The sequence below is a fragment of the Apodemus sylvaticus genome, chromosome 2 (assembly GCF_947179515.1).
Source record: "Apodemus sylvaticus chromosome 2, mApoSyl1.1, whole genome shotgun sequence".
NCBI classification, from domain to species: domain Eukaryota; kingdom Metazoa; phylum Chordata; class Mammalia; order Rodentia; family Muridae; genus Apodemus; species Apodemus sylvaticus.
The window spans coordinates 30,003,342-30,030,639 of record NC_067473.1 but is presented as its reverse complement, the minus strand read 5'-3'; the positions used below and the strand labels follow the sequence as shown (position 1 = coordinate 30,030,639).

The window sequence follows — 27,298 nt, the reverse complement described above, 5'->3', positions numbered from 1 at the left end:
GCTATTTTAAATTAAATTTTGTTGAAAGACTTAATATGCCTTTAATTACAACTTATAAGACATTTCTTAATTTATAAAATGTATGTTTTCATCTGTACTATCATTATGTCTACCTTTTCATGCAACTATAATTGCAGGACATCTGTAAATTTTTGCTTCTTTAGGCCATTTTTCTTTGAATTTTTCTATAATAACAGGCATGTGGCATACATACATACATATATATATATATATATATATATATATATATACATATTATCTGCTTATAAAACTATAAATTAAAAACTACCTGTATGCTATTAAGAGTATCTCTTAGATTATTTGGGGATCCATTAATTTAGGCAAACAGCTGAGAAATATCGACAGATGTATATTTATATGTGTTTACAGACTTTCTTTATATTTTTTCATCAGCTTCTATAAACATTTCTCTTTAAGGTGAATGATTTTGTGAGAGATAAATTTATGCACAAAGATGGCTCCGTCCCACTTTTCGCGGAGGTTTTTGCCGGAGGCTGCGTAAGTACCTTTTCTCGGTCTCTCTGTTGGAAAGCCAATCTTCCTTTACACGTCACGGCCACGCACTGCAAGTGTGTACTAAGACTCCTGTTTGACCACAGATCCTGTACAAGGCCAGCGTTTCCTAGGCAAGCTGCAGTTCCTGAGGTGAAAGGTGAACTGCGGCCCTTTCTGCCTGTTCTTCATTCATGCCTGCTAACCTTCTTCACTGCTCGGAGTCAGTTCTCACTCAGCTCATTTGCCAAGGAGGTGTTTGGTCCTTGAAAGACCTTTTACCAGCCCTCTCTGAATTTTCCCCGTACGATCTTGTTTCCTGCGGCACCCTCGGCTGCGTCAAGCGCGGAAAGCCCATAGCTTGAAGTCAGCCGCTCCAGCTCTCTGCTTTGCTGTCTTGCTAGTGGACATGAACATTCCAGCTCCAGTGCTTTGGGAGAAAGGCCGAGATACAGCTGGCTGAGAGTGTCTTGCCTTGTCAGAAATGTGTGAACTGCTTGCTTTGAGATACGGGTGAGCAACCTGCATCTTGTTCTAAAGCTCAGCAGAACCTTGTCTGGCTCCGTCTCGTGGGCCAGTGTGCTCATGTGAATGCAAATACTTTAGGGAAATTAACTCTTGTACAATGGCTGGAGCCATTTAAAGATAAGGTTCATTAAGTAAACAGACTTTGATCACCCAGGCAATACAATATCCGTATATTCACCCACTAACCTCAAGTAACTTTTCATATAAGAAAACATGAAGTCCTATTTTTCTTTTTTTAATTGGCCTGGTCAGGCAGCAAATACATGCATTATTTTTTTTTCTTTTTCACCTTGAAAATCATTGAGTGTAGGAGCTGAGCCGACACCTTGTGTGCTTGTGCTTGTGTGGAAAAGGCTCAGGGTCCTCCCTCATGTTAAAAGCAGACGCTGCCAGGAGTCCTTGTTCCTGGTAACTTCAGGAGAGGATGGAATTTGACTGCCGCCTGACTCTTTGTTTGATCACTGACCTGTCAGAAGTGGCCAGGTAGGGTCCCTTGTTCTGTAACTCTAGGAGCATTGAGGATGGAAAAGGGATCCTTTATGTCCTCAGAGTTAAGGATGCACAGTAATCATCAGAGGGTTCAGAAGTCCTTTCTCTTAAGTACTCTTCATTGCAAGCAACCCTGCCTTTGCCATTTGAGTAGCAAGATTTCCATTGTTAGTTAATTAATTAATTAACTAATTAATCAATTTGTGTGTGTGTGTGTGTGTGTGTGTGTGTGTGTGTGTGTGTGAGAGAGAGAGAGAGAGAGAGAGAGAGAATGTGTATCAAATGTGTTCGTACCCAAGTAAAGAGTTCCGTTTTCTGGAGCTGGACTTGGTTGTGAGCAGCCTGAGGTGTTTGCTGGGACCTGAGCTGGGCCCTTCTGGAAGGGCACTATCTGCTTTTACCTACCTAGCCGTCCACCCCAGCTTGTTTTCTAACATTTAAATAGGTGCTTCTGCCTGTTGGATCTAGCGCAGTCCTTCAGAATGTCGCAATGAGCCTAATTCACTGAATAGATGTCTGTCTCCCGAGGTTGAGTCTAGCCCAGTCCTTGAATCTGTTGCAAAGTGTCTTGACATAGCAGGGTATTTAGGTCAGGAAAAGATGGAGGTTTTATTTTATATTTTATAGGTTGCGGTTTTAAACTTTGTAGACACATGATATTAGAATTATGTAAGAATTTAAAATGTGAAATTCATTCTCTGACTCTAGTCAGGCCGCCATCATAGCGTGGAGCATGGAGATGCGGTATTTTTTCCTTAATGCCTGTGCGTGCATGTGGATGCTGAGGAGACTGGCTGTGGCATGCACTGTCAAGGTGCCCTCTGTAGGTGGTCTTCTTTTCAAGTATGGTGGCCCATTTCAAACGCAGAGCACAGATTGGCCTCTCAAGTGGTGCCTAGCTACTGTAAAGAGACGCAGCCCCTTTCAAGCTTGATCTAAACACGGGCTTAAAATTGGAGCCACTTGGGCTTTACAGCTACTTAAAATATCTGTGAAATGAGGTTTGCCACCCTTTACCTCAAAGGCGTGCCTCTGAGGTTCATCTCTGGTTTTGTGCCCCTCCCCAGACTAGCCAAGGCTTTAAGAATTTAAGTTCATTTAAGCAATCATGTAGGGAGCAAAGAACCCAGGAGAGAGTAAAATGGATGTTTGTGTGTGTGTGTGTGTGTGTGTGTGTGTTCATTATAGCAGCATCTCTCCTTCTATCTTCTTTGGAAGTTTCTCCCTGTCAGAGACTGTGTATACCATAGAAAATCATGAGTTCGAAGAGCTGGTCTGGGTGATTAAGAACACAAAGGGTTCTGTGACCCAGTGTCACATGAGCAGTTTCTTGCTTTAGCTCAGCCAAGCATCACTGGGCGTTGACTTTTAAGTCCCTGGGAGCTCACCGTGCTGCATTATTGCCGAGTGTTGGCATACATGGCTGATTTCTCACTCACGTCAAGCAAAGCTGTTCATTTCTTTGAACAAAGCCGTCTCTGGTGTACAATGGAAAATACGCAAAGATCGTTGGCTCGTAACTTACATCTTCATAGTGCTTGGCAGGTCTCATTTATTTACTCATTTTAGAAGAATGACTGTGGTTGGCCATTTGGAGGGAGATGGTCATTGGCATTTCAAAGGAATAAAACGTATCCTATTTCTTGTTATTTTCATAAAATAGCATTTTTAAAGCTGTCTCACATAAAAGGGCAAAGGTGAAACTTTTTTTTTGATTTGGTTTTTTCAAGACAGGGTTTCTCTGTGCAGTCCTGGCTGTCCTGGAACTCACTCTGTAGACAAGACTGGCCTTGAACTCAGAAATCCGCCTGCCTCTGCCTCCTAAGTACTGGGATTACAGGCATGCACCACCACCGCCTGGCTGAAACTTTTTTTTTTAATTAAAAATAAATTTTAAGTTTCTTACTGAGATTAGTTCTAGTATAGAACCCTGCCTAAATTTTCAACTTGAGTTTTCTGATCTTTCATAGATCTACACTATGTGTTTAAGTAATTTTTTTTACCATAATTTGTAGTTCAACTAGATGCTAAGAGTGGAGTTTATAAACTTATATAGGAAAGAAATCTTTGTGGTGGTGTTTTTCTCTGAGTGAATTTTCTGATTTTTGACTTAGACTCACCGATACAAAAATTCTGAGAGAAACTTGGGTTTCCAGGCTGCCCTCGAAGGAAAGATACATAGACCTTCCTTCCCAGCCTTTCCCTTGTTGGTCACGGCTCCTTCTGTAAAGCAGTGTGCATGCTGATAACCTGTTAGGGACACACGGTCGGTAAATGTGGTGGAGGAAAGGGACATGTGACCACAGCCCTGCCTGCAACTCCAGAACCTCACCTGCCAGCTCTGGGTATGTCATGAGTGCTTTCTTGCTGTAGCTCTTCCAAAATAAATAAATAAATAAATAAATAAATAAATAAATAAATAAATAGTCAATCGAAACATACAGTGCCGATAGCATGTGGGTTGTAGTCATTCTGTCTTCTTTTTTTTTCTATATTTTTTGTTTACATTCCAAATGATTTCCCCTTTCCCGGATCCCCCCTCCCCATATGTCCCATAAACCTTCTTCTCTCCATCCCTTCTCCAATCACCTCCCTCCTTTTTCTCTGTCCTTATATTCCCTTCCAATGCTAGATCAATCTTTTCCAGGATCAGGACCCTCTCCATACTTCTTCATAGGAGTCATTTGTTATGCAATTTGTGCCTTGGGTATTCAGGGCTTCTGGGCTAATTAATATCCACTTATCAGAGATTGCATTCCATGTGTATTCTTTTGTGATTGGGTTACTTCACGTAGGATGATATTTTCCAGATCAAACCATTTGCCTAAAAATTTTGTGAATTCATTGTTTCTAATTGCTGAGTAGTATTCCATTGTGTAAATATACCACATTTTCTGTATCCATTCCTCCTTTGAGGGGCATCTGGGTTCTTTCCAGCTTCTGGCTATTATAAATAAGGCTGCTATGAACATAATGGAGCATGTGTCTTTATTGCATGCCGGGGAATCCTTTGGTATATGCCCAATGGCAGTGTCCTCTGGAAGTCTCATGTCCAGTTTTCTGAGGAACCTCCAGACTGATTTCCAGAGTGATTGTACCAACTTGCATTCCCACCAGCAGTGGAGGAGTGTTCCTCTTTCTCCACATCCTCGCCAACTCCTGCTGTCTTCTATGCATCTAGATGAATAAAGGATTAAAGTCTGGGTGAGGAGTGTGAGCAGTCTGAGATCTTCTGCTCCTTTGATCTTATTAAATACCATTTAAGGAAAGACAAATGTGGTCCTAGGATTGTTTTTAAGAAAGAATCTGGCATGAAAATCTAATACTCACCTCTTATTTTACAGAGCTCATTCTTAGTCAAAAACATAAAATTTTTCTATGTCAGTAGGAAATAAAATTCTGTCATAGTTTTTGTAAAGGCAGTGGCTGCACTTGTGCTAATACCATCCCGGTATTTCTCTGTTGTGTGCTCTCATGCATACATACATGAGTGCATGTGATATCTTGAGTTTGTCTTCCTTCATGGGAAAAGTCACTGATGGCATCGATTGTTCCAGAAATGATAGACAAAGATCACATTGCCAGGGCTATCGAGGTGGCTCAGTGACTAAAGTACTGATCACACAAGTGTGAGGACCAGAGCCGTCCCCGGAAACGTCCATGTAAAAGCTGACTGGGAGCAGCCGATTTCCTGTGATCTCAGCTTATTGGAAACAGATAGGAATTCTCCAAAGCAAACTGGCCAGCTAGACTGGGAAAAATTAGCCAAAGACTCAGCCTTGATAAGGGAGATACTGGACTTCACTGGCAGACCTCCATAGTGCATGTGTATATATGTACTCTTATTCCTGCACACACATGTGTCCATATGTATATCTGCAAACAACAGGATGGCATGATTGGAAAGGATGGAAATGTAATCTCCTTGCTCTCCCTAGCAAATGGTCAGGGCCCCATGCTATTATCTGCTTGTATTCCTACTTTCTTTTTCTTTTGTGGTTCTATGCAGAGAGTGAACCTAAGGCTTTGGGCATGGTATGCAAACCTGGAACTGTATCTCACATCCTCATTTCCCCCCCACCCCCAACTTTCACAAGGTCTCATTAAGTTACCCAGACTGACCTTGAACTCAGGCTGTAGTCTAGGCAGAACTTGAACTTGAACTTGTTGTCCTCCTTCTCCTCCTCCTTTGTCCTCCTCCTCCTTTGGCCTCCCTATTACCTTGAATTATAGGCCTGTGCCATTGGACCCAGCATCTGTATTCTCAGTGTGATGGTACTTCTCATGTTTGTGATTTTTATATCTTCTTGCATAGATGTGTATTAGTTGTTTTTTGCTGTTCTTTCTTTGAGATAGGGTCTGGCTATGTAACCCAAACTGGACTGGAACTCAGGGTCTCCTTCCCTAAGTCTTTGAGTGCTGAGATTACATACGTATATCACCATGCTGGCCATATACCTCTTTTTTACGTGTGTGTGTGTGTGTGTGTGTGTCTGTGTGTGTGTGTGTCTATGTGCACATTCATGTGGAGGTCAAAAGAACTGTCTCTCTCTCTGTCCACCATGAAGCTTCTAGTCATCAAACTTAGGCCGTCAAGCTTGGCAGCTAGCCAGTGCCTTAACCCCTTAGCCATTTCAGTAATATCCAGGAAGCTATTTAAATTTTGTTGTTGTTGTTGTTGTTGTTGTTATCTTATTTGTTTTTATTTTACCTGCATGTATGTCTGTGGAACAACTGTGCTCCCGGTACCTGAGGCACCTAGAAGAAAGTGTCAAGTCCCCTGGGAATAGTAAACCACCATGTGGAATCAAACCTGGATCCTTGGTAAAAAGTAGCTGGTGTTTTTAACTGCTGAACTATCTCCCTGGGCCCCAGGATCCCAGGTGCTATCTTTAAGGCAAACCTTTGTTACCCATCATTTTTACATCACATTTAGGTGAAATTCATGTTTATTTTGGGAAAAAAAAAACTATGGGAAACACAAAGATATGAACCTATGTATGACTCTTGGTTGTGGTAAAATGGCACACTGCAAAAGTGCATCTGGAGGTCCTTCTATAGCTGTCTCGTGGCCTCCCCTCCCTCCTTCCCTGAGGCTACCATTATCCCGAGTTAGGTAACTCTTCACTGTAAGGCTTCTTCTATCTACCCTGTGATACACTGGAACAGAATGTATCCCTCAGAAATGTAAATGTTTGCTTTGGAATGCTGCACTCAGGCCTGGTGCTGCAGGAGCACCCCATGCTGTCCACATCTAAGCCTTTCCATCAGCAAAGATCAGTGAATGGGATGATGACCTTCCCATGTTGTAATGCTGCCTGTTACAAATGTCTGTTACAGATGTTCATATTTACAGAGTTGTTGCATTGAAGTTCTTATAGTTGGGACAGTGTGTCGTGGTTAATTAACCAACAGAAGGTTTCTAACCAAGACTACAATATTTCCTTCAGAGCCTTATAATGTTAACTTATATCCAGTGTTGAGTAAACTAAAACTGTCAATGCTTCCCGCCACAGAAGTCCTCTCCTTTTTCCTTACTGTAAGTGCTTCCTCTCTTCTGTTTCTTTTCCTTCTCTGCTTCTTCTTTCCTGCTGTTGCTCTTGTCATTTTCAAGAGATCTTTCTATATGAGGTTTTTATTTCTCATAATTTCTCTGTATTTTCTGTGTCTCTCTTCTTGCCTTGTAATGGCACGCCTTCTACTCATTAACATATTCCAATGGTCTCAGACAATACATGGCAATTTGCCATCAGACTCTTATTAAATACTAGATAAAGGAAACAGTTTTGATGCCAAAAACCGCTCTCCCAAGTGATTTTCATTGCCAGACCAGATGATATAGCCCTGTAATTGTAGCTGCTTTGTTGAAGAAGAAGAATTCATGGCTGGGCTGAGACTTACCTGACCTACAGAGTGAGGTCAAGACAAGTATGAATAACTTGGTGAGACTTTGCCTCAAAATTAAAAAGTAAAAAGAACATTGGGATATAGCCCTGTGGTAGTAGACTCACCTCCCACACTTATAGTCTAGGTACAGTTCTCAGTATGAGAACTAAATGTGATCTTGTTAAATATTTCTCTTGGTCACGTGCATTCCTCTCCATAATCTATTTTCATTGTCTCCACAACATTCTTACCAGGGTCTCCAAGTCAAGGTGAGTAGTAAGCACATGGTTGGATCATCCTTTCACACACTCAAAGTGTTCTTCTCAAAACTTTGCAGAACTCATTTTTAAAAATTATCAGAAATAATTCTTCCTTTTCTTTTGCACTTCTGGTATATGCGACGTGACATATACCAGATTTGGAGACAGTAAATGTTTCCCTTAGGCTTTTTGGATAGGACTAAATATAATCATGCTCAGCTTCCCCAGGGGATAGGGAAATGCGCTGGAGTCTGACTACGTCAACCACTGAGGCCCTGTGCCACCTTGAGGGTTCTCGACATTCCGGATACTTTCTGCAATACTGTCACTGGGAGATTTTGTCCCAGTGGCAACATCCCACAGAGATGGTTTATTGTTGGCTCACTGTCCCACCCTCTCACAGGCTTCAGTCCAGAGTCACTTGGCTCCCATTGTAGACCTGTGAAAAAACAGAGACTTGGCAGAAAGGCTTGTTCAAAGGATGTTGGTCACTTCCTAGTAGGCCGGAAGTAGAGTAAGCAAAATGCTAGAGGCAGATAATGCCATCAAAATGCATAGCCACAGTAACCTTCCCAACTAGCTCAACCTGTTCATTTCAGCTGCGTCCCAGAAACACTATCAAACTAAGCATCTATCATTGAATTTATCATGGTATGGACATTCCCCAGAAGTTGGCAACCAAGCCTTGGAAACTTAAGTTTTCTAGGAATATTTCATATTTATACTATAACATTGGGTATCAAAACCAGCTTCTCACATATACAAGCTAAGTGTACCACCACCAAGCTGCACCCTGAACCCTGATCTTTTTAATATAGCTCTTATTCCATCTTAACCTCCACCGCATGCCGGTTCTGGTTCTAGGCTTGACTTGAGTATCTACTGAAGACTTCCTGGCTTCTCACAGTGTTGTTTTACCATCATTTCTCTAGGTTCTTTGGCTTGACTGGGCTCAGCTGGGAGGGTCTCAGTCAGGATCTCCATATTCTTAGCAAAGGGCTACTGGGCATGAATTGTCTAAAACCTATCCTGAAGTGGATACTAAGATGGTGAACTTTCATGGCTGGCACCAATTTTCTCTGTCAGCTGCTAATGTCTGGGTCTGTTGTCCAGAGAATATCTACGTTTTGGTTCTCTGTGTAGCTTGGATTTTGAAAACCTTAGTAGCTTGATTCTGAAGTTGAGCCTTGCTTAAGGATCTTCAGCAGAAGTGTAAAACTTCTGCTGGACTATTCTTTCACTATATTCTTTGGGTCAAATAAGTATGTGAGGCTATCCCAGGTTCAGAAAGAGAAAAATAATCTCTCTTCAACACAGTAGTGACCTGTAAGCCTCTAACAGACTCTCAAAGTGGTGTTTGGGAACATACTCATCGCCTTCTGACTAAGAAGTCTTCCAAGCAGGTCCAGTGTCTCCATGCCTTTTGCTGATTCTCTGATTCACTTTTCTACTCCAGAATGCCATTGTTCACAGGGGAGCAGGGACTCACCTCAACTGCAATAACCAATAAGGGTATCGTGAAATAGCATGCAAGGTTCTTGAAATCTGGAAACTCGGTGCTGCCTTCATTTTTTCCTCTTGGCCATTTGGTCCCTCTCACAGTGACATTACATCTCTCCACACTTCTTATCAGTCTGCCGTCAGTGTCTCCTTTTCATGGTATTTATTGCCTCAAGAATTTACTTCATGTTCACGCTGGCCTCTCCGGTTGGCCTTTCAACCTCTTCAGCTCCCGCCCTAGACCCAGGTAATTAACTCAAGTTGCTTACCTGTGCTCTGCTACTCAATGACTCCTTGAGAGAAGACATTTAATGGGTAGATTTAGTTCTGGATGTTTTTGAGTTGTGGCCCACTCAGGTATTCTGAAAGACTGCATTTGCATCGTCTAGAACAAGATCAAACCCCCTTGCAGCCTTTTTATTTTTGTTCTGAATTCTGTAAGGAAGTAGCCCTGAATGATGGTGTGGGTGCCTGGGTCATGAAATATACCCAAAGCCAGATGCTTTATCATTGAACTTGAAATCTCTTAAGATTTCAAATCTAGAAAATTTCCACAATAATGAACACACAGGCTGTCAGTCAGAGCTGTCTTTTCTCCAGGGTTCCTGTAGAGATGTGGCCTCATAGTATTTTTGTTTTTTCCCCTTAAGATACTTTTATTTCACAGTACAAGTATACACATATCCTACTCTAAGTATCAGATGATGTTAGCTTAATCATTAAGTAGAGTTTCTTTGATGTTACTCTAACAGGTCAGGTAACCAAGAAAATGCTATGTATATAATTTTATTTTTTTGTACTTGTTACTATATAATTTGATTAGAATTTAATGATTGTTTTCTTTATTTTAAATTTTTGTTATTATTTGAAATATTCCAAGGGAAAACTTTTCCATAGTCTGCAAGCTGCATTGGATGACTAGATATTTGGCTATGAGAGGTTGGTAAAGAGGGTAGAGGTCTTCCATGTGCCATGCTTTATTAATTTACAGATGGATGGCCCATGGGGACTGTTAACTCCAGAAAGAGCATGGGAAGGAGGTGATGAACTATGAGGAGCAGCTGTAGCCATGAGCACATAGTGCCTTATCAAAGAGGGGGGGGGTCACCAAGAAATATTCTATGAGCACACACAAATTGATCCAACCTTTGAAAAGTTTCTATTTATTTTATTTGACTTTATTTCTAAAAATGACATCAGAGCCCTAAGAACAGGATGAAGATAATGACTGGGGACATTTGGTATAGTTTATTTATGATGACTCATGTTTTAAGTAGAAAAGAGTTTTACTGAATAGTTACTTGTAAAATTGTCATGTCAAAACCACGAAAGAACCATAAAAGAGAGAATTTAAAAAGGAGATGATGAACCAAAAAAACTCACTGTAGCAATATCCAAATTTGGAGAAATTTTTAGAAGCTGAGGAGGAATCTCTATTGATAGTCGTCCAAGAAGTTTCCATGGGGATGGGACTTAGGCCTTGATCGGAACAGAGTTCCAGTACCTACTTGTCTCCACATACCTTGTTGAGAGCTTTCTCTAGATGACTCTTACTTGAACTGAAGGCAATGCTGATACTGCAGAGGACTTTGGGGTGCCCTGGATTCAGTGACTATCTCTTCCTTCAATTCATGCACTGGAATTTACGGCCCGATGTGATGGCATTAGGTGGGGGAAATGCCATTCTGGGAAGGCACCCAGAATCATCCTTGGCATTGACATGTGAGAACACAAAAAGGAGATGATGTCTGTGAACTAGGAACCTTCCCTATGCTGTGCTGGCATCTGACCTTGTGTATGTAGCTAGCTTCTGGAACCCAGAGGAATGACTTGGTGTTGTTTGCACGCAACTGTTCTAGTGTGCTTTCTGTTGCTATGCAAAAGACCATGATCAAAAGCGATGTAAAGAGGAAAGGATTGTTTCAGCTTACAGTTTACTGGTCTTCATTAAGAGAAGTCAGAACAAGAACTCAAGGCAGGAAGTCTCAGGCAGGAACAGAAGCAGACCATGGAGGAATGTTGCTTCCTGACGTGCTCTTTTTGGTTTTTCTGTTTGTTTTCTTACACAACCAAGGACCCCCGTCCAAGGGTAGCACTGGACCACATCAATTAATAAAATGCTCCAAAATCCTTGGCTACAGGACCACCTGGATGGGGACATTTTCTCAATTGATATTTCCTCTTTCCAGATGACTCTAACTTGTGTCAAACTGACAACCTTTATGTGGCACAGGAACCCAGTCTATAATATTTTGGCATTGTAGTCTGGAAACATGAAGATATTCATGTATTTGGATCTGAGCTATCTGCGAATGCTAGGGAACATCTTCTTAGTAGAGGAAAGTTGAGCTTTCAGGATAGACACTCCCCTCATCAGATAACTTGTTGTTGGATTTCTCCCCCTCTCTTCAGCAGTTAGGATATTTGATTCAGGACACCTGAAACATTGTGGCCATCTTTTGGGTTTCTAATAAATAGAGAAGGGGTTTCTTATGATATGAAAATTTGAGGGATGATTGGGCCATAGCTATCCTAGAGTTAAGGAAGTTTAGACACCAATAACCTGGTAAGCACCAGCTGATTTTAGTGGTAGTAGTCACAGGAGACAGTGTAACAGGCAGACCCTGAATGTCAACACGTTTGACAAGTCTGTAACTTAATTGCTTTTTAATGTCAAATAGATCCCACTTTGATTTCTTGGCCAGGCTGCTAAGGGCCTATTAAAACCCCATGAAGCTGAAAATATGAAATTTGATGTTTATAAAATGTGTAAATATAATAGCCCCTTTTCGCCTTTGCCGCGTGGTTAAAACCATCAAGTCTAGAACATTCCAGTTTGATATCTCAGGAACAATTCAGTGGTAAGAATCTGCTCTCACCTCGTTTTCAAAGTTGTGAAATTCATATCCCCAAGTAAAGGAGGAAAATCCTATGTCACGTGTTTCAGTGTGTCCAGCTCCATAGGTTTAGTGTTCAGTAAACTGGGTTTGCCAGAGCAAAAAACCACGGGTCGGGTGGCATACACAGCAGTTACATATGCTCTCCACAGTTCAGGATGCTGGGAGGCCAAGGCTGAGGTCTTGTTAGATGCATTTTCTCTAGAATGACCACATCCTCTCTGTGTCCTCACCGGGATCCCCCTCAGTCAGTGTGCTGTGTATGTCTCAATGTCTTCTGAGGATAGGAATCATTGAGCAGGGCCAACCCTATGGCCTTGTACTTCAGTTACCTCTTTAAAAAAGACTTCCCTCAAAAGGTAGACTGTGCATACAAATTTTGGATTTTATGATTCCAACCATAGCAAGTGGGATTCTAGGTATGTCCAACACACATGTTGCTGAGGAGAGCTGTTAGTCGGTCTGGTACTTAAAGAGTGGTGCGATTTGTGATTCTTCTGTTTTTAAAACTGGATTGTGTAGTTCTTGAGGGTGTCCCAATGCCAAGAGGTAAGCAAAAGTTTTGGTTTGGTTTGGTTTGGTTTGGTTTTGCACCTAGAAGAACTTCCTGAGTTTGGGAGGGTGAGGATACTTGTCATAAGGGACCTGAGAGTGAATGACGTTGGATAAACTCTTGCAACAGTCACAAATACCAGCTTGCCTGGGAGGCTGCTGAACATGTCTTCAATACCTGGCTGTTTCTGAGCAGTATACATTCATTTAAACCATCTACTGTTACTCGATGAGTATCTGTTTTCTATCTGTGATTTCTATGAAGAATAAAAACACTTGTCCTACCTTCGAATTATTTTGATGCTTCTGTTGACATCAAGTCAGGATGAATAAATGGAAACATACATTGAACCTAAGAATTCTTAAGAAAACTGTTTTCTGATTTCCTTACATCTGAAATGCTGTCACAATTGTATATGTTCATTTTTAATGTGACAAGTCAGTAGGCATTTACTAGTATAGAGCTTATTTGTAGGTACAATTTTGTTGTATCTAAATAATCAAAATAATGTATTTGGGTTTAGTGGAAAAAAAGTTACCCAATAACTTTATATTAATCTATTTTTGACACATGTAACACATATTTTAGAATGTCAGTGTGCAATTAGATATTCTTAGCACATGTCATTTGTGAAAAGCACTTTAAATCTAAGTATACTCAATTGAGCATAATTAAAATATCAAGATACATATTCTTCATATACATTTTGCCACTTAATTTTTTAAGTAGCTATAAGTATCTACCATGTGAATTCAAATTAAAGGAAGGTGATTAAATTATGGATATATTTAATGCCTTTAGTTTAAAACATAGCAGAAATTATGCTGTGTTAGAATATAATGCCATGTTTCTGTGGACATTAGACTGATGGCTTTAATTGTTTTTAAAGAAAGGCTGTCAGTGTACTCTCAGGATTGGTGACTAGAGGCTGTTTTTTGTTTTGTTTTGTTTTGTTTTGTTTTTTTACTTTCCTAGTTACTTATGATGGGATCCCACAGGTTCAAGAATGAATGTTTGGGAATACTGTCTCATTTAGTAAGGACACTTTGCAGAATAGCTTGTTGTATTCAGGCAAATGGAAGAAAAATGGATTATGGCAGAGTAGGAAGAGTAGGAGCCCCTGCAGATGTCACGTATTTAGATGGCTGATACCTGTTGCAGTCGTGATAATGAGACTATTCGACTTATAATAAGTAAATCTGTTTGTCTGTACCCATTCTACATAAGGAATATAGTCAGTTTAGTGAGGTTTAGTGAGGGTCATTGTTCTTTGGATGTTTAGAGAAAGGGAGCATAATCCAATGCATCTGGATTATGTTGACTTTCTAAATATTCCTTAGAATGCTGTTTCTACTAAAGAGATAGCTGTACCTTCACCCCCAACCATAATGTTTCCAGTGCATTCAGAGACATCAACAGTAATGCAAGTCTCTTTTGTCACATGAGAAGAGAAATTGGGGCTGCAAACTTGTGAGGAAGCAAAGATAGCAAGCTTATAAAAACACCTAGGCATGGACCAAAAGAAGCCGTGAGAGAAGCCATATTTCAGGTTCTTTGCAGAGTAGCCATCTAGCCCATTTTACTGAGAGGGGATATTAGAAGGAAAAAAACTATAATTTTACTTTGAGCCCCAAGAAATCATATCATGTGAAAAATTAGGGCATTTTGGAAATGATGATGCTTTGTGTGGACAGAGCCAGAGTCATTTGAGGAGCGTGGTGTGTGGGCTCCATGCTGGCACAGTCACAGCGGCCACAGCCCATTTCCCGCTCTGGCGGCTCTCGGGCCACAGGGTGTAAAGGTGCATTTGTGCTGATGACGGGAGTCAGACAGGACTAGCAATAGCCAAAGCTGTTGAGTAAAGGTGTGAACGACGGCGTCCAGAGAGGTGGGGCTGTACTTAATGTAAAATCTACACCAACGACAATAAGCTTTTTTTTTTTTTGCAAGCCCATCTGAATGAAATAGAAATTGCCACCAATTACCCATTTCTGATTGAGTCTAAAGCAGGCTGCAAGGATTCATATTTTAATGATTTGGAGATGAAAATTCCTACTTGTCCGGCTTCTGTGTGATTTGTTGACTGATCTACAAAGGACAAAGGGGAGACGTGTTAAGCCAATTCGATTCATCTAAAACAACACACCTCTCCATAGCTCTTTGATGTGTATGGGTTTATGTGACAAAAGTGTCACAATTCTTGAAAACTGTGGTCCAGAGGATCAGATTGACCAAAGACACAAGCAGGCATTGTTCACAAAGAAGAAAAAAAAAACTTCAAAACCTATTTCAATGCTCAGTTTTTTGTTTGTTTTTTTTTTTTTTGTAATGAATTAGCATAAAGATTCTGAGCTTTGGTTTGAAATTCAGCCAGACTGGACTCAATTTTTATCTGTTCCATGGACAGAATTCTGTGTCTCTCCTTTCTCATCTTTAGAAAGGCAAGAGTCATAGAGCCTACACTGGGGCATGAATGAGGCAAGGGGACAAGATGTCTGGGTAGAGTTCAGCTCTGTGCCCACTGTGCTGCAAGGGCTCCCCAAATGTCTGACTCAGGCCTCTGGAGAGGAGGATGAAGAGAAAGGGTTTGTGAGGGTGCTGTCATCCGAGGCTTATAACAGTGACTTGTCTCTAGTCACACCTATGAACCATTCATTCTTGGGAAATGTTTCTACAAATACAATCCCTCCAAGGTCTCAAGGAATAGCCTAGTGGAGGAGACCTGCCTAGTCTGCACAAGGCCCATCGCTAGCACCAACAGTGAAAGACTACCTTGCCTTGCTTGATAGGGAACCACATCATTCCAGAAAGGGACCTTCAGGACTGACGCATGTACAGTTGGTGTTGTCAGAAGCTTGCTGGAGATGATTGTAGTGGTGGTCACAGTAGGGGGACAGCCTTACTAGATTAGAACTAATAGATACCTCCTGGTGCTAAGAAGGCCAGAGCCATTAAAGCAGCTTGCAGAGTCAAACACTAAAGACATGAAGGAGATCTTAAGAGGCAGCTAACCAGGTGTAGTAGTGCATGCCTTTAATCCCAGCATTCTCTGGGGCAGGTGCTTCTATGAGATCTAGGACAGCCTGGCCTTTGTAGTGAGTTCAAGGTTGTATTGCTTCTACTGGGAAGGCCTTCATATGCAGCCAACCACAGCTTGACAAATGGAAACTAAATGTAACTTCTTGTGATCCTTGCATTGGTATATTGTCAGTGCCTGGCCCTTCTCCAGCATACAGGACCTTGGCTAGCTATGCTCTAGATGAGAATCCTGGGAAGCAGTAGGTAATGGAAGCTGGAGACTATGCCAGAAAGACCACTGAGGCAGAGTCCTTCATCATGGTTGATGGGACTTATGCTGATACATGGTAAATGCAGTCTCCTAGCTTCCCCCTTTAAAGAAGAAAAGATCAATAAACAGTCACAGTCTATCATGCTCACAGGTTATATGCAGAGGAAAGGGGTTCCTAGCTATAGGCAGATGGAGCCTCCCTTTTTACTGCCTGAGTTCCCTGTGCATGGCTTTTCAGTGTGCCGTGTCACTATTTATGGGTCTTCCCGTTTATTTAGCTTGTGCTACGTTTAAAGTTTTTTCCTAATGTTCTGATTCATAGATGGGCACCAATAAATTCTCCATGTGACTTTTTTAACATCTTTGGAAAACTAAGTGAAAATTTTACTTTGGAAAATTGCTTTGAATGTTAAATTAATTTGATGAAAAAGATATTTTAATAATATTTGATTTCATTTTTAAAATGATATTTTTTAATAACATCTGCATTTGAAATTGAATTATGGGCAAATATACATTTACAACATTGAGTCTTCCTCATAACAGTAGTTGGTTCCCTAGTCTTCAAATCTTTTATTCCTATTACAACAAAACACAAAACCTATAATTTTCTTCATTTTTGTTCTTGTGTATCGTACGTAGTTATTTCTTGCTAATGATACTTATTTTCAAAAGAAGAAAGTTGAGTTGAGGTATAAGCTCTCTTTGGGATATACCAGTTCTTTTTCTTTCTCCTCTGAAGATATGTAATATTTTTGAACATTAGTTTCTTGCTGTTTAGAAATGCAATAGTTTTTTTGTTTGTTTGTTTGTTTTGCTACTGTTCAGTCAAATGAAATGGATTGTCAGGTATTCTTGCTCAGTATGGTAACTGGCTGGGCAGGAATCCACATGAAACTGAACTTACCCATCTATGGGTCATGTGTACCCACAGTAGCCTCTTTGTGGGATACCATGTGGTGCTGCCTATGGCTCTGGCTGCTCTGCTGACAGGTGCTGATACAGCCCTAAATTGTGTTTATCGACTCCACTGTCTGCTGTGGCTTCCAGGCTGTTTGTGTTGAGTTTAGCAAAAGCATGCACAAGCAATTCCCTCTTGAATCATCACCATCACCTCTATAATGCTGATCATAACTTCTTGTAGAGTGCCAGAATCTTTTTTGCCATCAGTGGTGGGGAGGGGTGGGGTGGGGATATGGCTGTGATTACATATTGGACGTTAGCTGCCTTGTAGCTCAGGCTGGCCTAAAACTTGCTTTCCAGGGAAGTTCAGATTTTTATCTTTATCCCCCACTCTCCTCTTGTACTCAAAAATGACTGTGTCTTGCTTTAGTAAATATATATGTATATATCTCCCCAGCTATTTTATCTCTGCATTCGACTGCCTTTCTCCTTGGTGACTCTAAATACCCATTGTCCTACTCTCCTAGTGACAGCCATTTTCTCATGTGCCCTCTCTGCCTCAGCAGTCACTTTGCTTTCACATTAGATCACTAGGTTTGGCTGTGTCTGTGTTTGCAAATCTTGTTGACTAACCAGTTCCTTTCTTGAAGCCACATTCCAGACTTACTTCTCTGCCTGGATTCCCAGGACAACACTGTAGTTCATGTCTTCATTCACCTCTCTTGCCTTTAATCCTCCTTCCAACCTCATACCTAGGTAGAGCTTTAGTGGAGCGTGCCCTCTACTGAGTCTTAGTTCTTATCTGCCAACTCACATTCTTCACATTCTGGGTTGATGATTCTCTATTATTCTCTGCCCCTGAAATAGCTGCAAAACCTCAACTCCTTTCACCTCCCATTCTTCATTCTAACCCTGTAGGTTTTCCTTGTAGCCCCACTGTCCGCTCATCCCTTCCCTTCTTACAGACATAATTGTCCTAATTGTACCTTTTCTTTCTTTCCCAATCTGCTAAAACCCTAATTAGTACCCTTGGTTTGGGCCCCCTTTTTTTTCCAAATTAGCACCAAACATAGCCCTTTGTTATGTAAGCCTCTTTCCAAGTCTTGGATGTTCCCCTGCAGTTCTATGCTATCTTTTACATGCCATCTCTTCAGATTTAACTGTCCCTCTTCAGGATTGTGGTCAGGGTCCAGTCCTTCTTCCAAGACTGTCTTTTCCATGATTTGGCTCAGTGGTTTTTTTTCTGACATCCTCTTTCATACCCTTCTGTTCTATCTAAATCAGTGGTTCTCAACCTGGGGGTTGAGACCCTTCTGGGAGTTGCATATCAGATGTTCTAAATATCAGATACTTATATTAAGATTCTTAACAGTAGCATAATTACAGTCATGAAGTAGCAGAGGCAAGAGCAATTAAGAGTGAAGCCAGCATAGTCTATAAAGTAAGTTCCAGGCCAGCCAGGACTACATTAACAAGAGCCAATCTTGCTCCTCACTTAACAAAGAAGCAAACGCACACACACACCCGTAAGACTCATTTTTTTATTCGATATATTCTTTATTTACATTTCAAATGATTTCCCCTTACCTGGATCCCCCCTCCTCGAAAGTCCCATAAGCTCTCTTCCCTCCCCCTCTTCCCCCATCCACCACTTCCCACTTCCATGTTCTGGTATTCCCCTACACTGCTGCACTGAGCCTTTCCAGAACCAGGGGCCACTTCTTCCTTCTTCTTGGGCATCATTTGATATGTGAATTGTTTCTTGGGTATTCCACACTTCTAGGTTAATATCCACTTATCAGTGAGTGCATACCATGATTGGTCTTTTGAGACTGGGTTACCTCACTTAGTATGATGTTCTCCAGCTCCATTCATTTGTCTAAGAATTTCATGAATTCATTGTTTCTAATGGCTGAATAGTACTCCATTGTGTAAATATACCACATTTTTTGTATCCATTCCTCCGTTGAGGGACACCTGGGTTCTTTCCAGCTTCTGGCTACTACAAATAAGGCTGCTATGAACATGGTGGAGCATGTGTCCTTATTGCATGCTGGGGAATCCTCTGGGTATATGCCCAGACTCATTTTAACTTAATTCTTTTTTTTTTTTAAAGAAACTCCATCTCCAAATACGTGCACTTGCTGAGACACGGGTGCTTAGGTATCTCAGCTTAGTCCTAGACATCTGGGACTTTTGATAAACCAGTTCTACTCGAACAATGACATTTTTGTATTTGCCCTGATGTAAAGACCCACAGTACATGCAAAGCAGGGTCCAGGTTATCCATGTGAGGTATGAACTGGACGTCCATTATTATTTCCACACTTATTTTAAGTTCTCCAAGAACAGGGATGCTTTCTTGCTCCTGCAAAATTCCCAAGGTGAACTTTGCCCTTTTTGGGGTGGAGCAGGGAATTGAGTTAGGAGGTTTTATGTAGCCCAGGATGACCTCAAATTTTCTATACAGCAAAGGAACTCTTGGTCTCCTTGTCTGCCTCCATCTCCCGAGGATCTCCTGAGGTTACAGATAGTGTGCTCCCACAGCAAGCTCTTAAGCACAACTTCGAACATGAGTGTTTATAAAACATTTAGAGAATGAGTATGCGGATAGATATTCAGGAGCAGAAACAAGTGTGTCAGTTTTCTGCTGCAATGATAAAACATCATCACCTAATGACCTTGTGAAAGAGTTCATGTGGGCTTATGCTTCCAGAGGAACACGTGTCCATCCATCACGGCAGGGAACTGTCCCGCTGGCCATAGATAGACAGCAGGAACTGTCCCCCCGGCCATAGATAAACAGCAGGAATAGGTAGCTGAGAGACCTTAACAGCAAGCATGAAGCTGACACACCAGAAGTGGGGTAACTCTCAAAGCCCACTCCAGTGATGTGCTTCCTCCCACAAGTCTCTAACTCCCCACACTCTCTCCAGAGAGTGCCACCAACTGGGGACAAAAGTTTCCAATGCCAGCGTCTAAGTGGCACATTTCCCATTCAAACCACCACAGCCAGTCTGTGTTTTCTTTCCTCACTTGGAGCCAGAAACAGAAACTAAAGCAAGAAAGCCAGAATGAAGTCCCTGCCCTCACTGAGGGTACACTATACCACCACGCATTCCGTGTGACAACCCTTCTTTGAAACCCGCCAGGGACCCCAGAAAGCCATAAGAAAATGATTTCTGACAAACACCACATGTACACAAACGGCAGTGTCTTTGCCCATCCAGAGCTCTCAGGTGATGAGGGGCACAAAGCCCTTGTGTACAATAGACGTTCCTGTTCATTGTTGGCCCTCTTGAGGTATCTTTGATCTCTACAGAGGAGGGACGTGGCTGAGGTACTATGAATGGACAATAGAGCAGAAGATGGAAGAGCAGCAGGCAGGAGTGTGCTGTGCAGTGATCAAGCCCTGGAGATGCCCAGACACTGTGTACCGGGTGATAAGCATCTTTGCTCGGTGCCTTCAAGTCTCACTTGCTTCCAGTCAGACTCCAAAGGACCTTTTTCATCTTTGACACCTTCCAGTGTGCCACGTTGGGTCTGTGGGTTCTTTATTTCTTGGTCTGCCAAAGGCTAGGTTATACATCCTTCCATTACTAACATTACAGTTTCTTCCTGGTGCATCCAGTCCCTACAGCCCTATGACCTGTATTTTTCTCTTGTGCATCTCAAGTATCCTAAACTCACAATCTAACTTTGCTCTTCCGAAGAGTTGGTATCTGTCTGTTGTCTTGGAGTTAGAGTTTGAGAGTTAAGTTCCTGTCTTATTGGATACATTGTTAACTTTTACAGGTGTTTGTAAAGAAATAAAATAATGAGACAATTCTGTGTCTAAAAATTATACCTTTGATAATGGCAATGCTTGGTTGTGAGATCAAAAGGAAAACATAAAAGCTATTCTCTGAAATAATATGGGGGACTGGAATTAGAAATCATAGCTTTTATAGAAGATGAGAAAACTCTCAGAATTGACAGACATCCTCCAGATTGCATATTAAAGAGACGTTTTTCAGTCCTTCATGTGCATAATCAGAAAGGAAATTTTTTAAAAAGCTCAGACACAGAAATTCTTAATTAGTTATCTGGTGTGGAGTCCAGAAGTCACTGCCTCTTACAAGCTTAGAAGGTAATTGTGACTTGGCTGGGACGCAGAAATACTGCCTTATGGTCAAAGGAATGGCCTCCTATCCGCCACTATTTGGTACTGGCCAGGCATGAATGGTCAGCATGTCTTTGCTTTTTGCAATAAGCGAGGTGATCTGAAAGAGAAGTGAGCTGAGGGTCTGTCTTCACACGGGGCACTCAGCTGCCTTCTCACCTGCTGAGATGTGAGAACACTGGGGTATGCTGAGAATTACCCAGTTTTGGGTTTTGAGAAATCAGCCTCTTTGTAGCCTCTCCTCCTACCCCTTACATCGTATGCTCAGAAAGTTCTCTCTACTCTGAAAACAGCGAAAGTCAGAAAGAGAAACCAGCCCCTAGACTAGTTCCATCCTACTCAATTTTGTCCCATGGCAGAGTTTTTATTGCTCCAGCTAGAACAGCTCCCCTTTTATAGCTCATTTTTGAATTTGATAATGATCTCCACTTTAATATGAAGAGTTCTCTGGCCCAGAAGCACTAAAAGAATCTCCCTTGTGTGCTTAATATGGTAACCAAGTTCATTTCTTGTTCATCAGATGACTGCATGCTGTGGAGGAATCCTCTGCAAACCCACGTGCTCTAGGGTGGTGGAAACAGGGCTTCCCTTCACCAACACCGGGTTCCTGCAAACGCAGCTCTTCTTAGCAGAGGGGAAGTTGCTGTTGTGTGGACCAGGCAGACACAAGCTCCAAGACATGCTGTCTCAGGCTCTATTTCCTACTTTATCATGGCCTTCCCAAGACCTCGCAAGTTGTTTAGATGATCTGGAGAAAGGGATGGGCAAGACACATCATGGAGTGAACAGGGAGAGGTAGCCCGTATCCAAGAAATGCATGAATACCACCGCTCTGTAAATGCAGACAGGGAAAGTTTGTTCTGATTTTTAAAAAACTGTGTCCTGATAAAGATAATAAAGATACTGCATTGTTAAAAAGAGTAAAGCAATAAATAAACATTTCTTTCACTTTTCGTTAACATTTTTATCCTAGTAACATAGCATCTATACAGAAATTTAAAATATGCTAAGAAAAACTTAACTGTCATTTTATCACGGCCCAAGTATCCCTTTGGTGTGAGTCTTCTCTGTGTACGGTAACACTTTCCAATTAACATTTCGGTGAACATGTAACACAGTACTTGGTGCCTAGTATTCAGTGCATGAGTGTAGTCAAATTCATTTAATCTGTTCTCATTATTGGATATTTATGTTGTTTCCTAGTCTTACTGCACACTATCATGAACAATACTTCAGAGACCACTCTCGGAGCTTAATGCATTCCACTTAGTACAGAGGGACCATTTGAGAGATGTATGTGTTGAGTCTTCCCTAATTTACCTGTGCCCATGATGGCCTCTCATAAGCTGTGTGAGCCTCATATCTGTGCTCTGGCGTTAGGGACATCATTTCATAATACACATTTAGAATTTTGCCACATTGTGACTAATCTTAGTTGGGTTATATAAAATTTGGTATATCTATAATTAAGAAATAACAAGTTCGAGACTATTAAGAAAAAACATATATGATTAATAAGAACTTGGCTTCAAAATGAGGTTACCTGTATTGTATGTACTCTTTAAACATTTCACTGGAAATTTCGGAGGTGTGGTATCCAGCCATCGCTGGAGCAAATGAGCCCACAGTATACAAAGTTTAGGCTGTAATCACCATCGTTGCATCATTTAGTTTACATGAAAGAGTGATTCCACACATAGGCAATGTATAAGTAAAATTGTAATACTAATTCCATAAAATGGAATTTGAATCCTGCTGTTTTTTTTTTTAAGATTTCTTCCTCTGAGTATACAAGTCTTCGGCAATGTTTAAATCACTGCCAGAATCAGGGAATCTGTGACACCTTGCTCCCTCCTATTTTGAGATACGAATTTGCCTATGTGAATGTTAACTAACTTTTATTTTATTGTTTTGAGTTCAGTCTAGTAATGCTTTTGTGTCTTTGGCTTGGGTGTTGTGGTGGCAGTTATCCATGCTTCCTGAAATCCTCTGTTTTTCTGGTGCTGGGGATCAAGCCTGGAGTCTTGGGCGTATGAAGGGCTTGGCTTGTGCACGCTACTTAGTTCCCTCTGGTTTCAGGGTGAGTGGAGGGACAGCTGCCTCTCTCAGCTCTATGTGTTCTTGTGTTCGCCTCACTAAGAAACTAGAATCTCCATCCTGGAAGCTTCCAAACCACAAGTGGAGTTTGATTCACCCTCATAACCCCTAGCTGCATCTCAATTCTTTTTTAAAATTTAGTTACATTTGTGTGTATGTGTATGTGTGTGTGTGTGTGTGTGTGTGTGTGTGTACACATAATTGAGGTCACAGAATAACTTGACAGGAGTCAACTCTCTTTCCACCCTATGAGTCCCAGGAATCGAACTCAGGTCCTCAGGCTTGGTTGCAAGCACCTTTACCCATGTAGCCATCTTACTGATCGACTGTCTGTTTTAATTGGTGGATAGAACTGAATGATCTGAGACCATCATCTGATGAGACTAGAATATCCCAAACTTTGCTCAATAATGTATTCATCTTACCTTGATCCCTTAACATGTTTCAGCTTTGATCCTAAACTTTCCCTTTTCTCTTTAGGCTGGAGGCTCCCAAGTGATTTTCACAAATCCTTTAGAAATAGTCAAGATCCGCTTGCAAGTGGCCGGAGAGATCACCACTGGCCCCCGAGTCAGCGCGCTGTCTGTGGTTCGAGACCTGGGGTTCTTCGGCGTCTACAAGGTAACTTTTCTTTTACTGGCTTGTTTAATCACTGTTATCTTAAGCACAGAAGTTCTGCTAGAACCCATAGGATGTTGTCCTGCCAATTAGGAGGCGTCCCTTCCTACCTTCTGCCAGCAAACTGCCCTTAGATACAAAAACTCAGAAGGACTGTAATGGGAGTGGCTCCTGATAGAGTCTTTCAGCACAGAGTCTCCTTGGTGACCCTGACCTCAGCCACTGGCTGCCCCTGTTTTTTGGACTTGTATTGATATAAGAACTTGATTCTCTTTGTTTTGTCTATGTGTGTGTGTGTATGTGCGTGCACATACGCAAGCGTGTCTATGTGTAAGTTTGTGTGTGTGTGTCTGTGTATATTATGTGGGGTGGTGGTTACACACGTTTGGATGTGTGAACACATGCGCGTGATAGCCAGAGGTCAACAGTGAGAGTCTTCTACTACTTTCCACTCTTTGATGACATGTTCCTCACTTAATCTGGACGCCACTGATTGGCTAGACTGGCTTGCAATGAGTCCCAATGACTCCTGTTTCCCACTCCCCAACACCAGGCTTACAGGCATGTGACCACAGCTAGTTTTTTATATGTGCCCTGGAGATCCATACTGAGGTCTTTAACATTGACTAGCAAACTATGAACTGTCTCCCCAACCCCAAACCAAATTATTAGATCAAGAACTTTCTGATCCTCCATATATTCAGGCACCAGGTAACTTTCCTGTATTGGTACCTCTTCTTTTTTTTTTTTTTTTTTTTTTTTTTAATTTTTATTTTTTGTCTTTTTTTTTATTTGATATAATTTATTTACATTTCAAATGATTTCCCCTTTTCTAGCCCCCCCCCACTCCCCGAAAGTCCCGTAAGCCCCCTTCTCTTCCCCTGTCCTCCCTCCCACCCCTTCCCAGTTCCCCGTTCTGGTTTTGCCAAATACTGTTTCACTGAGTCTTTCCAGGTACCTCTTCTTAATTATCATAAATGTCACTTATTTTTTGTTTATAAAATGGTTTTCCAGGATGACAGTGTCAATTTTTGGTGGAAATTTGAAAAGTTTTCCCTACTTTTCTACCATATTGGAATAGCCCTTAATACCAGTGCTTCGGAGGCAGAGACAGATGCTTTCAAGGCCAGCCTGGGATAGATAGAGTCCAAAGCTAGCCAGAGGCACACAGAGAGACCTTGTCTCAAAATGTAAAATAAAATAAAGTTATCTGCATCTATTCCCAGCACTAAATTTTTATTGAACAAAAAGTACCCACTCTTTTCCAATAAGATTTTAATACAATCTGTTGCCAACTCAATGGGGTGAAAATTCAAAGTCAACCTAAATCAGCTTAATTTGTATATGCAGAAATACAGATAATTAACAGTATATGTATACATACATCTAAATGTTTTATTCAAAATATTGTGTGAATTTAAAAATTTTAAGCAGTATCCCGCCATTCCTTACTGCTTTTTGACTTAATGACTTCTAGAGTGCACTGTCTTTATTTTCTCCTAAGCCATGCATGTGAAGTGTTTTTGATGTCCGTGGCCCTAGAAATTTACCCCATAGACACTTGACATGAGACACCGAAGTCTTCCCCTCCCCCAGAATCCCATGTGGGTATAAGGGACCCTGCATGGGTAACAACTGACCCTTCTGAGCAGTTAGGGCCTTCAGCGTGGTATTTTTTTTTAATATATATTTTTATTTTCTATATTCTTTGTTTACAATCCAAAAGCGTTCCCCTTTCCCAGTTCCCCCCTCCCCATATGTCCCATATGTCCTCTTCTCTCCATCCATTCTCCTATCTTTCCCCCTCCCTTTTCTCTGTCCTGGTACTCCCCTACAATGCTGGATCGAGCCTTTCCAGGATTAGGGCCCTCTTCTTCCTTCTTCATGGGAATCATTTGATATGCTAATTGTATCTTCAGTATTCAGAGCTTCAGGGCTAATTAATATCGACTTATCAATGATTGCATTCTATGTGTATTCTTTTGTGATTGGGTTACCTCGCTTAGGATGCTATCTTCCAGTTCCATCCATTTGCCTAAAAAATTCATGAATTAATTGCTGAATAGTACTCCATTGTGTATATATACCACATTTTCTGTATCGATTCCTCCATTTAGGGATATCTAGGTTCTTTCCAACTTCTGGCTATTATAAATAAGGCTGCTATGAACATAGGGGAGCATGTGTCCTTATTGCATGCTGGGGAATCCTCTGGGTATATGCCCAGGAGAGGTATAGCAGGGTCCTCCAGAAGTGTCATGTCCAGTTTTCTTAGGAACCGCCAGACTGATTTCCATAGTGCTTGTACCATCTTACAATCCCACCAGCAGTGGAGGAGTGTTCCTCTTTCTCCACATCCTCGCCAACACCTGCTGTCTCCTGAGTTTTTAACCTTAACCATTCTGACTGGTGTGAGGTGAAATCTCAGCGTTGTTTTGATTTGCATTTCCCTAATGGCTAATGATGTTGAGCATTTCTTAAGGTGCTTCTTGGCCATCTGAATTTCTTCAGGTGAAAATTCTTTGTTTAGGTCTGTACCCCATTTTTTAATAGGGTTATTTGGTTCCCTGGGGTCTAACTTCTTGAGTTCTTTGTATATATTGGATATTAGCCCTCTATCGGATGTAGGGTTGGTGAAGATCTTTTCCCAATTTGATGATTGCCGTTTTGTCCTTTTGACAGTGTCCTTTGCCTTACAGAAACTTTGTAATTTTATGAGATCCCATTTGTCAATTCTTTTTTTTAAATATTTTTATTTTCTATATTCTTTGTTTATATTCCAAATGATTTCCCGTTTCCCAGATCTCCCCTCCTCATATGTCCCATAAACCTTCTTCTCTCCATCCATTCTCCAATCACCTCCCTCCTTTTTCTCTGTCCTTATATTCCCCTCCAATGCTAGATCAATCCTTTCCAGGATCAGGACCCTCTCCATACTTCTTCATGGGAGTCATTGGTTATGCGATTTGTGCCTTGGGTGTTCAGAACTTCTGGGCTAATTATTATCCACTTATCAGAGATTGCATTCCATGTGTATTCTTTTGTGATTGGGTTACCTCACTTAGGATGATATTTTCCAGATCAAACCATTTGCCTAAAAATTTTGTGAATTCATTGTTTCTAACTGCTGAGTAGTAAGTATTCCATTGTGTAAATATACCACATTTTCTGTATCCATTCCTCCTTTGAGGGACATCTGGGTTCTTTCCAGCTTCTGGCTATTATAAATAAGGCTGCTATGAACATAATGGAGCATGTGTCTTTATTGCATGCCAGGGAATCATTTGGGTATATGCCCAGGAGAGGTATAGCAGGGTCCTCTGGAAGTGTCATGTCCAGTTTTCTGAGGAACCGCCAGACTGATTTCCAAAGTGGTTGTACCATCTTACAGCCCCACCAGCAGTGGAGGAGTGTTCCTCTTTCTCCACATCCTCGCCAGCACCTGAAGTCTCCTGAGTTTTTGACCTTAGCCATTCTGACTGGTATAAGGTGAAATCTCAGCGTTGTTTTGATTTGCATTTCCCTAATGGCTAATGATGTTGAGCATTTCTTAAGGTGCTTCTCAGCCATCTGAAATTCTTCAGGTGAAAATTCTTTAGAATT

At 41.3% G+C, this 27,298-nt stretch overlaps 1 protein-coding gene across 1 annotated transcript in view; it reads left to right on the top strand.

Moving 5' to 3' along the window:
• Slc25a13 (solute carrier family 25 member 13) overlaps positions 1-27,298 on the top strand; it is a 180,688-nt gene that overhangs the window by 121,330 nt on the left and 32,060 nt on the right. Inside the window, exons 13-14 of the mRNA XM_052173222.1 lie at positions 439-519; positions 23,558-23,698. Of these exons, the coding sequence (XP_052029182.1) occupies positions 439-519; positions 23,558-23,698 (222 nt within the window). The remainder of the gene's footprint in view (positions 1-438; positions 520-23,557; positions 23,699-27,298) is intronic.